Source organism: Gymnoscopelus braueri (genome assembly GCF_963280865.1).
Source record: "Gymnoscopelus braueri genome assembly, chromosome: 5".
Taxonomy (NCBI): Eukaryota; Metazoa; Chordata; class Actinopteri; order Myctophiformes; family Myctophidae; genus Gymnoscopelus; species Gymnoscopelus braueri.
Window position 1 is genome coordinate 51,336,405 of NC_137606.1, and position 12,507 is coordinate 51,348,911.

General features: G+C 40.8%; 1 protein-coding gene across 1 annotated transcript; it reads right to left on the reverse strand.

The window, feature by feature from the left end:
* Positions 1 to 1,465: 1,465 nt before the first annotated feature.
* Positions 1,466 to 6,518, reverse strand: cbln20 (cerebellin 20). Its single transcript, XM_080429347.1, has 5 exons — positions 6,172 to 6,518; positions 4,582 to 4,719; positions 4,323 to 4,463; positions 3,186 to 3,472; positions 1,466 to 2,238 (listed from the first exon to the last, which is right to left on the reverse strand). Exons 1-5 carry the CDS (start codon positions 6,176 to 6,178, stop codon positions 2,089 to 2,091), a joined length of 723 nt encoding a protein of 240 aa, XP_080285473.1. The 5' UTR covers positions 6,179 to 6,518; the 3' UTR covers positions 1,466 to 2,088.
* Between the last annotated feature and the right edge of the window lie 5,989 nt (positions 6,519 to 12,507).

A 12,507-nucleotide genomic window follows, 5' to 3' on the forward strand; every position in this document is an offset into this window, starting at 1 on the left:
GTCTGACTCTCCCAGTCTTTCACGCTTTCACCGGGTGTGACACTGTATCTGCATTCGCTGGCAGAGGAAAGGAGACTGCCTGGGAAACTTGGAGGTCATTCCCAGAGGTGAATGAGGCTTTCAGCGAACTCCTACACATGTCAAGTTAGGTCAGTGAAGGATCAATGTTCCTGCTAGAGCGATTTGTGGTGCTCATGTATGACCGAATCAGTGAGTGCGCGGAAGTGAATGATGCCAGGAAACACACAGAAGTCAAGAACATTAGAGACATTCCTCCAAACTCAGGCAGCTCTCAAGCAACACATCAAGCACACTTGCTACCAGGCCAACTGTTGGAACCAGGCATTGGTCCTGGAACCAGAGATGCCAGAGCCATCTGACCGGGGCTGGACAAAGAAAACAACTGGGTGGCAACCATTTTGGACTACTCTCTCTGAAGCATCAAAATCGTGCCATGTCGCTGCACGAAAGGGTGTACTGGACGATGCAAGTGTGCCAAAGCTGCACTCAAATGTACTGCACTGTGCCTCTGTTCTGGAGACTGTTACATTTTGATAATTAACATTATAACTTTTTTTTTGGTCTTGTTTTTCTCTCTTTCCTGTATGCAAGATGTGACTATAAAGAAGCCTTGAACCTTCACTTTTGTCCTTTACTATTAATATAGTATTAAAATAGACTACCACCATGGGTTTATTCTGTTCATTTGTTTTGTATTGTTCCTATTGTCACAAAATGGAAGTACAGTTTCACTATATTGCAGTATAATCCAGTGTCCAAGCTAAAACATACTTATTACTATGTAACTTTGACCTTGATTTAATGTATGTCCTTGGGTTCTGGCAATCTCCAAAGTATCATCAAATGCATGGGCAACCCCAACTTAGTTGTAAAGAATGCCTTAAATGTTTTTCTGCAGTATTTAGTTCCAAAATTATATGTGTTTGACATTTAGCCCCAGTGGACTGGCGGCCATCTTGGATTTGACCTTTCAGAGGTCAAATCTGACTCCCCTCCGCTTCTTACAAAAAGTGCACGATCGTATTGCTATTCCGCTCTACTATCATCCATTTTCAACCTATCTTCATATAATTGGTCCTCACTAAATGCTCATTATAATATTATGGTACTATTTCTGTTCTACTCACTCTGTGTCTCAGAGGAGGGCGGTGGGCTGTTTTCCTTTTTCTCCTCTTTAAATACAGTAACGCTATCTGTATTTGTTCATGACATGTATTAATATTCTATGCTCTGTTGATTAATTAAATACACAGGCCCACAATGTGTTATCCTTTTAGGCTAAATGTTATTTTTACTGTACCTCTGTGCTGTTCACATATTGCGACTAATAAAGTATTCAATCAAACAAACAAACAAACAAACAAAGTAACTCACAACATCAATGTCCTTTGATAAAACGTTGGCTTTTATTTTCAAAAATGTACAGTCAGTATTTTATCACAGTGTACATCACATCAAACCGTTGGTTTTATGACCACGCTACTTTTGGGGGTTTGTGATATGAAATGGAAAACGATAGATATTGGCCTATTGTAACTATTCTCAGAGATCCATAGGTTTTATCTCCATATACAGTGTGTAAGCAATCAATATGGGGATCACTAGTGCAGGGGGTTCTCATAGTAGGGGTCCACGAGGGGGTCCCCCAAAGCTAAAGGATTGACAGCTGGAAAACCGAACAGACCCTTATAGGCCTGTAACTCTGGACGGGTCCATTTTGGTTCCAGTTATGGGTGTTTCCGTGGCCGCCCTCCCCGATGCAAATTGGGGGGAGGGGGTCCTTGAAATTAAAACAAGTTTGAGAACCCCTTGAACTAGTGGAAACCGGGGGAAGAATAATACACAGGCCTAAAGGATGGACAGGAGCTTAATTTAATATTTATTAGACTAACACGAAGATGACAGCAAAGACAAAGGAACGTGAGTCGCGGAGCCGAAGAAAAAAAAAACGGGGGGGGGGGTCACGGGTCAGTAAATTGGCAAAAGGTCTGAGCGATCATCAGACCCTATAGCGTAAGGGGGGGTAAAGATGTAGTACAGAGAACAGAAGGTGGAGATAATAAGGACTTAGTCGGTGGAGTAGAGCAGGAAGCCGGAGAAGGTGTTGAAGTGGCTGTTGTTGTCACACAGCTTACAGTTGACGGGCAGTTTGACGGCCACTGTGTCACCGGCGGTCAGCTGTATGGCCATCACTGTGGTGGTGCTGTCCTCCTGGTCCTTTACCGAGGAGAGAGAGACAAGACAAGGTTGAAACAACAACAACAACAACAAAGCAATTCAATGTGCTTAACACAAGCCCCCCCCCCCCCCAGAACCGAGAGTGAGCAGTGAAGCGCATTGTGGACATGCTGGCCAAACATAGGTACTGCAGCTTATTACGGCCGGGGCACGAGACAAGGTTGAAACAACAACAATAACAACAACAAAGAAATTCAATGTGCTTTACAGCAGTAATTCTCAAACGTTTTCCTGTCAAGGACCCCCAAATTGACACTTTTTAGCCCATTTGAAAAGATATGCCTTAGGGACCCCCATAAGAGAAGATTCTTACGGCTCTAGCAGTGATTCTCAACCATTTTAATTACAAGTACCCCCCTCAAAAGCACAGATCGGAGTAAAAAAAAATCGCTTTAAAACTATAATACATCCAAAGATTTGCACAAATTTTCCACGATTAAAAAAAAAAAAAAACTGCAGATCTACAAGCTCATAGCGGCTATGAGCTTGCAGATCTGCTATTTTTTGAATAGCCAAATAAATCGTAAAATGACACAGATGCGTTCCCGGTCTTAACTGATGGCCCCGGGCCCACAGGTTGAGAAGCAGTGATTTAAAGGCAGACTAGGTGTTTATGTTGACATTCATCCCTTTGCAGGGACTGAAGAGTCTGTGGGGGGAGAGGGGGGGGGGCTCGGCCGGAGCTCTTAATTGATCCCTTTGAACTTCAAAGAGGTTGTGCACTGAGTTGATTGGCTGGGCCATAAAAGTGTCAAACTCGTTAGTGCTCTCTCTAATCAATGAATGTATCAAAGACAGCAATCACTTTGATACCTGTCAGAGAGGGGAGGGGGAGAGAGTGTGTGTACACACACAGGTCTGAAAAGCTACCCATTCTGCCTTTAAAAAGCAAAAAGGGAGTGACAGTTGTTGCATCATAAACAGACCTGTTGGTTCATCTCGCGGCTGCGGACCTTCGCCACGCCGTTGACCTCCAGCGAGGCGCAGGCGTGCAGGCTGTTCCCGGGGGAGCCGGCGTCGCTGTAGACGGTGAGGGCCAGGCTGTAGACGCCGGAGCGGGGCACGGTGAACACGCCGGTGGCCACGTTGTAGTTGTCGCCCAGGTTGATGAAGACGTGCTCGTAGATCACGGGCACCACCGCGTCGCGGTTGGGCGCCTCCAGGCAGTACCACGTCTTGTCGGTCAGCGCCACCGAGAAGGCACTGCGGCTGGCTGCAAGGGGTTAAAGCAAAAAATTACAATCCCATGAGTCATGACTACAAAAAACTACAAAAAAGCCGATGTATCGCCCCGGGATTCGAACTCTGGTGTCCCGCAATGGAGAGCCATACAACTAAACCACTAAGCCAGGGCTGGGCAACTTTGTTAATGGAGAGGGCCACTATATTTCCACACTCACTCCATAGGGCCACATTTCATATACTTATGTCAGTTTCTTAACTTTTTTCGTAAATCGCCATTCTATATCACACTATCTATATTGGAACACAATTGGCCCGTGCTCAGGGGGAGGGAAGCCGGGAAAGGAGGGTGATTTTTGTCACTGTACGTATTCCTTCAGGCTGGGGGCAGAGCCTGTCAGCAGGGAGTGTCGGGCGGGAGGAGTGGGACGGTGGGGGGCTCGTCACCATAGACATATAAAGGTACACGCCTCCTCCGGCTCTGAGGCGTCTGAAAAAATATATAACGGGATATTTTCATACAACTAGATTCTGACAAGTCCCGGAAAAGACGCGCTGTCATTGGCCAGTAGTCAGGAAGCTTGACTTCTCCAAAATGGCGGCCGCGATACAGGTCGCTCCAATGAACTGCAGAGGTATCTAGGTTTCTATATCTATGCTCGTCACTGGCAGGTGACAGGTGAGGATAATTAATTTATATACTGCTATTTCCACTATTTTTGAAAATGTTTGAAAATATCCGAAAATGTTTCAACATGGAAATGATTGACAATTACGATGATATGCAAAAACATAATTGCGATTGTCTCAAATAATTGCGATTAGGCGATTATGTAATAATTGTGTCGTGCGCGCCCAGCCAAACGCCATCGCCCACTCACTTCTGACTTTCATGAGAGCGTGCTCCACGTTCTTCAGGTTGGTCTCCAGGTTGTTGAGGCTGTGGTTGAAGAACCTCTCCATGCTGTCCATCTGCCTCTGCATCAGGCAGCATCCGCACGAGGCCTGGTCCGTCACGCACACTGATGCAAACATAGGATAGAGACAGGGTCTTAATTATCTAGGATATTTAGAGCATGGGGGGGGGGGGGGGGTACTTAGTTACTTAACACCACTGACAGTAAGTGCATGTTGTCTCACCGTTATCTTTGGTGGCGTTGGGGCCAGGGCTGGATGGTCCGTTCCAGGAGAAGGCCCCAGGGGCAGGAGTTTCACCAGTTTGTCCAGTTTGTCCATGGACTACAACTATGGCCGCCAGCAGACACGCGACTACAATGTCTGGGAAGTAAACAATAACATAGATGTTGCAATTGTTACTCAGTGAATAAGCATGCGTTATGAATATGCTTTAGAGCAGTGGTTCTCAACCAGTGGGTCGGGACCCATTTGTGAGTCGCAAGTAAATATATAATATGTTTTTCCCTACATTACAAAATATACAGTATATTAGGATTTCAAAATATTTTTTTAAATGCATTTTTTTCATAAAAAAATCTATCATGTTTCGAAAGAATTTCTTAAATAAAAAGAATAATAACAATCTAAAAAAAAGAACCATTAAGAAGTATAGTGAAAATAGCCGATCTACAAGCCCAGTTATCCCACAACCATATGGTTCTTTCTAACCATTTCTAACTTTCCATCAGGAATTTTGGAAAACCTGTGACCCAAGAATTAGAACTGGGTCCGGGGACCCCCAGGGGTCCTGGAGGGGGTCCCAGCTAGGTTGTCCCCGGGCAAAATATGTTAATACAGCATAGCAATCATTTTAACCCCTTGTATAAGCTTGTATATCTGTTATTTTTGAAAATGTGATCAATTTTGCTTTTTTGTATTTTGTATTTTATTTTATTTTTTACAAATCTTCTCGTCTGGGGTCCCTGTAGCACAAAACATTTTCAAAAGGGGGTCCACTACCAGATGTCAAATATACATCTGGTAGTCCTTGACACGAAAAAAGTTTGGTCTAATGAATAAATGTGACAAATCTATGTATATAGACCAGTGGTTCTCAACCAGTGGTCTGGGGACAACCAGTGGTCCTTGAAGGGGTTCCAGGTGGTCCCCAGCTAAATGATGGAGATTATAGATCTTTAACTCTTGAGAGTGTAAAATTCATTTTCCGCTTTCAAGAGTTAAATTATTGTTAAACATCTGCATTACTTAATTTACAAGAAGTCTACACAATTAGAGAATGTGGAAGAATTGTTATTTTGATCAACGTCATCTCTCCTCTACCAACATCAATACAGCATGGATGAAATTGAGGACAATACAACGATAACAACATATTCTAAGTCTTGAATGAGAGTCTAAATCCCATCAAACGGTGGTTCCGTGGCTCAAATGCTGAATACATAATGGACCTTGATATGACAAAGGTTAAAAAACACTGATATAGACAAGAGCATTGAGTGCAGTGGTGGAAAAAAAAGTACTCACATGTTTTACTTAAGCAAAAGTATCAATTCGGCAATGTAGAAATACTCTGTTATTAAGTAATAGTCCGGAATTCTAAATTTGCTTGAGTAAAAGTAAAAAAGTATTGGTATCAAAATATACTTAAAGTAGCCTACTAAAAGTAGAAACTACAAAAGTATCGCGACACATTGTGAGCTTGTAGATCTGCTATTTTCAAATAGGGCTGAAGTGGTTAATGTATGTTTTGTGATAATAATATCTAAATCTACAAAGTAAGTCTACATCAGTAGAAGTGCCTGATCTTCTTACCTTTCATGTTGAAGCTCAGAAGAGGAGGATGCAGGTTCAGATGCAGGAGGAGGACTGAGAGAAGCAGAGGATGATGGAAGGAGAGAGACCTGTGGGTTTTAAACTCTAAGCTGGAAAGACACTCCCTCCTTTTTCTCCTTAGGTTACTCCTCCTCTCTGTGTCACCCCCTCGCCCCCTTTCCTCTCCTCTCCTCCCTTCTTTTCCTGGACACACCCACCTACACCTGTGGACTCCTAAATGCACCCATTGACAGGTGCTTACACACACACACACACGCAAGCACGCACGCACGCACGCACGCACGCACGCACGCACGCACGCAGGCACGCACACACACGCGCACACACACAAAAATAAATCACATCTCAAGCCCTAAATCTAATATTTTTATAACCATAAAACCAGTGGTGGAAAAAGTACTCCAATGTATTACTTAAGTAAAAGTATCAATACAGCAGTATAGAGATACTAATTCCAAATGTACTTGAGTAAAAGTACACAAGTATTGGCATCAAAAAGTAAAAGTACTCAGAATGTGCAGAATGTTCCGTTTCACAAGGTATCCTATATATAAAATGTATTAAAAACTGAAAATAGCAGATATACAAGCTCACAACGCATCGCGATCCGACGCGTCGTGAGCTTTTCAAATTGTCAAAGTTGAAATAGGACTGAAGTGGTTAATGTATGTTTTGTAATAGTTATTCAAATCTACAAAGTAACTAGTAACTAAGGTTTTCAAATAATTGTGGTGGGGGGGAGTAAAAGTACAATATATGCCTCTGAGATGTAATGGAGTAGAAGTAAAACTGTTGAAAATTGGAAATACTCCAGTAAAGTAAAAATACCTCACAATTGTACTTAAGTACAGTACTTGAGTAACTGTACTTAGTTACATTACACCACTGCATAAAACAACCATTTTTCTTTTGAGGAACAGATCAGTGTCCTCCTGCAGATGTTTATTTCTCAAATAGTACTATACTTTTAGCCCTCACAACTTGTATAGTAATACAAGTAAAACACACACACAAGTCACACACACACACACACACGCACGCATGCACACGCGCACGCGCACGCACGCGCACGCACGCACACGCGCGCGCACACACACACACACACATCCTCCCAGGGCTTTGTCAGGTAGATTTAGGGCATGAATTGTCTGTCCCCATGGGGCAAAGTGTCCTGTGATTGTTGTGTGTTGTTCCCACGCTGAGATGTGTGTGTGTGTGTTCAGGCCTCTGCTCCGCCTGCACATTATGCTGAAATATGGGTGTCAGAGTGTGTATCAGGAGATACACAATCTGATACGGGAGAGTGATGCTGATGGAGATACTGTGAAGGTGTGTGTGTGTGTGTGTGTGTGTGTGTGTGTGTGTGTGTGTGTGTGTGTGTGTGTGTGTGTGTGTGTGTGTGTGTGTGTGTGTGTGTGTGTGTGTGTGTGTGCTTTGCACTCGCATCAAAAACAGGGTGTCGGGTGTACTTTGATGCAAGGTGTGATATAATATGTTTTGCGTCAGTGTTGGAAGTCTCTGTGGTATTAAGTACTTCAATAGAATACGAGAACTCTCGCCACAAAACAGGGTCGCCCCGGGTCAAAAATCCGGCCACCTAGGAACGGTCCCCACCGGGTATTCCTAAACGTAACCTCAGTAAAATTATGGCCTAAACCTAACCTTATTCCTAAACGTAACCTCAGTAAAACTATGGCCTAAACCTAACCTTATTCCTAAACGTAACCTCAGTAAAATTATGGCCTAAACCTAACCTTATTCCTAAACGTAACCTCAGTAAAACTATGGCCTAAACCTAACCTTATTCCTCAACATAACCTCAGTAAAACTATGGCCTAAACCTAACCTTATTCCTAAACGTAACCTCAGTAAAATTATGGCCTAAATCTAACCTTATTCCTAAACGTAACCTCAGTAAAATTATGGCCTAAACCTAACGTTATTCCTAAACGTAACCTCAGTAAAACTATGGCCTAAACCTAACCTTATTCCTAAACGTAACCTCAGTAAAATTATGGCCCAAACCTAACCTTATTCCTAAACGTAACCTCAGTAAAATTATGGCCTAAACCTAACCTTATTCCTAAACGTAACCTCAGTAAAACTATGGCCTAAACCTAACCTTATTCCTAAACGTAACCTCAGTAAAACTATGGCCTAAACCTAACCTTATTCCTAACCTTAACCTCAGTAAAACTATGCCTAAACCTAACCTTATTCCTCAACGTAACCTCAGTAAAACTATGGCCTAAACCTAACCTTATTCCTAAACGTAACCTCAGTAAAACTATGGCCTATACCTAACCTTATTCCTAAACGTAACCTCAGTTAAACTATGTCTAAACTTAACCTTATTCCTAACCCTAACCTCAGTAAAACTATGTCTAAACCTAACCTTATTCCTCAACGTAACTTCAGTAAAACTATGGCCTAAACCTAACCTTATTCCTAAACGTAACCTCAGTTAAACTATGCCTGAACCTAACCTTATTTCTAACCTTAACCTCAGTAAAACTATGCCTAAACCTAACCTTATTCCTCAACGTAACCTCAGTAAAACTATGGCCTAAACCTAACCTTATTCCTAAACGTAACCTCAGTAAAACTATGTCTAAACCTAACCTTATTCGTCAATGTAACCTCCGTAAAACTATGGCCTATACCTAACCTTATTCCTAAGCGTAACCTCAGTTAAACTATGGCCTAAAACTAACCTTATTCCTAAACTTAACTGATAGCCAAGTGGTTATGGTGCGTACCCTATCCCAGTGTTTATCAACCTTTTTTGTGCCAAGGCACACCTGGCATAGCCAAAAGATCCCAGGGCACACCTAGATATACGGTATATATATATATATAATTATATGTATATATATATATACACACACACTAGGGGTGTGCCGATACACTAATTTCATGAAACGATACGATACGATATTGGGCACACAACTTCGATACGATTCGCACTTTTTTATTATGAAAATATATGGGGGAGAAAAAAAGCTAATGCAAACAAATATTTCTGTTTTTGCATTATTCAGACATGCAAACTTGTAGCTTTTCAGCTTCCACTAGCCGTTTTGAATCCAAATAGGGCAATAGTGTGACACCTGACCCGAAAAAAAACACCATGTTGTCACCCTTTTCACCTCGGGGCTGTTTGCATGCCTGATTATTATTATTGTTTGTTTTTTTTAAATGAATTTTTTTCAAACCTTCTTCAAACGGCGCGGCACACCTCAGTAGTAGCCCCGGCCCAAAATTGGGACGTTTGCCAGGGTTGATAAACACTGTGGCCTATCCAGTCCTCGGTTTGATTCCGGGGTCGGACAGCCCTTTGCTGCGTGTCACTGCCCAACTCCCAGTAGTATGTGTTTCTGACATTCTCCTACCTGTTAAGCAAGCGATAATCCTACTTTGGCCCCTTGCTTTTTAAAACCTACAATACTGTATATAGAGTTACGCATATGATGCTTCCTTTACAGTACGTCATGTCATTCATAAGCCTAACGTTCATTTCCATAGATATACACAGTTATTGCGTCACACTCTAAAACTCTGTAAAAGTACTCAATAACCATTAAAAGAGCCAAAATAGATCAAATCACCAAAAGAAAAGCCAACGCTTGTTTCCATTGTATGACATTTTGAAACATTCACACCACCTGACAGACTTCACTAGACAAACAACAGTGCAAAAACACAATAATAAATACTAATACAAAACAAGCTGGGGGGGGGGGGGTCTATGGTACAACATATTTTGAGATGGGGGTCCGCGAACAAATACATATAATTCTGGGGGCCCTTGACATGAAAAAGTTTGAGAACCACTGATATTATAGCAACATACGTTTTTTTCAAAAACACTGTTAGGATTTAGACATTTGTAGAATCCCCCAGAAGCAAAGATTTGAGTTTCAAATGTTTGCTTGAAAAAATATATACAAAGATTTTCATGATAAAATAAAAAAAAGCAGATCTACAAGCTTATAGCTTGCTATTGTGAGCTTGTAGATCTGCATTTCATCTATTTTTTTAATCAAAAATATTTGACAAAAATTTAATTTGTAATATGTTTGAAACATTTTAAATACACACATCTTGTATGGGGGTCCCCGCTGCCACAAAATATTTTCAGATGGGGGTCCGTGGACAAATGCGGGGGGTCCTTGACATGGAAAGGACCACTGGTCTAAACAACATTTAGGAAGCACGCCCAAATAAGTAACTACGCTGTGTTGTTGTAATAAGCAGACATGAACTGTTGTTATGATGTAAAGTGAGATTTGGATTGTCCTGTGAAAGGGGTTTAGATTACTGACCCGGAAATAGAAGAAAGGGTGCGGACGGTTACGGATGCTTTGCTGTCTGTATGATTATGGATGACACATGTCAAAATGACACAACCATTACTTTGAAGGTACAATAAATTGAGAATGAGAATCAGATGTCATTAAATGCTGTGTATATTTTTTGGTTTTGTTTTGTTAAAAGGTTAAAGCTCTATATTGTGATCATAGCTATAATGTTCGTTCAGTAACAGTGTTAAATAGCTCTATATTGTGATAGTAATCATTACTATAGAATGTTTGTGTTAAATAGCTCTATATTGTGATAGTAATAATTGCTATAGAGTGTTTGTTCAGTAACAGTGTTAAATAGCTCTATATTGTGATAGTAATCATTACTATAGAATGTTTGTGTTAAATAGCTCTATATTGTGATAGTAATAATTGCTATAGAGTGTTTGTTCAGTAACAGTGTTAAATAGCTCTATATTGTGATAGCAATCAATGCTATAGAGTGTTTGTTCAGTAACAGTGTTAAATAGCTCTATATTGTGATAGTAATCATTATAGAGTGTTTGTTCAGTAACAGTGATAAATAGCTCTATATGGTGATAGTAATCATTGATATAGAGTGTTTGTTCAGTAACAGTGTTAAATAGCTCTATATTGTGATAGTAATCACTGATATAGAGTGTTTGTTCAGTAACAGTGTTAAATAGCTCTATATTGTGATAGTAATCATTACTATAGAGTGTTTGTTCAGTAACAGGAGTCCATGTCTCTCCAGCTCTTTAACCCATCAAGACTGGGAATGCATCTGTGTGTCATTTTAAGATTTCCTTGGCTATTCAAAAATAGCAGATCGACAAGCTCATAGCGCGGCACAGAGTCAAAGTTTAAATAGGGCTGAAGTGGTTAATGTATGTTTTGTAAAAATAATCAAAATATACAAAGTAACTAGTAACTAAAGTTTTCAAGTAATTGTAGTGGAGTAAAAGTACAATATTTGCTTCTGAGATGTAGTGGAGTAGAAGTAAAAGTATAGAAAAATAGAAACACTTGAGTACATATACTTAGTTACTTTCCACCACTGTATACATTATAGGTGTAGCATATAGTGTGTAGGGCAGATGTTATCAGTGTCCCAGAAAGCAGAGACGACAGCTGACCAGTGGAGGTCAGTTCATCTATACCTGGTGGAATTCCACAGGGAGCTTGTTTAGGATGTGAAGGATTATATCAGAATGAATGGATGAGGTGGAGGGAAGCATAGATGGATAGATAGATCTTTTATTGTTCCCATGAGGGATCCCATTGGGTCAGTGACATGCAGAGTCTAACCACATGGTGTGTCCCTATTATGGGACAACAACATTTGTCCCATGTTTATGAGCTTGTAGATCTGCAATTATTATTTTTCTATCATGATTTTATTGTGCAAATCTTTGAATATATATATTTTAAAGCAAACATTTTTTAACTCAAATCTTTGCTTCTGTGGGATTCTACAAAATGTCTTCTAAATCCTGCTATAATATCAGTGGTTCTCAAACTTTTTTCATGTCAAGGACCCCCAAAACTATCCATGTATTTGGCTGCGGACCCCCATCTCAAAATATGTTGTCGCTATATCATTAAAGGCTCAGAGAAAGTCCCCAAAACGACTTGAAAATACCCCTCCTTCTATAGATGAAAGGTGAAGGTGAACTATTTTAAAATGTGTTTTTCAAAACAGTACAAAATGCCTAAAACGTTTAGGCATAAGGGGTTTAGGCCCAGGATAAGGCCCAAAATATTAAAGGGATTGTTCAACCCCAAAATGACATTTTTTTCTGTGCATGGATATTTTTTTGTGTTTTTGTCACATTCCTAAGCCAATAATTTGATGACCGGCAGCGGTTCCGGTAGGAGACACAAAGAGTCTCCTTTGTGTCTCCTAAAAACAAAAAAAATATCCATAAATTCAAGTCTCCATGGGGTGACTAATCGATAGGAAAAAAATATGTTTTTTGGTAACTATCCC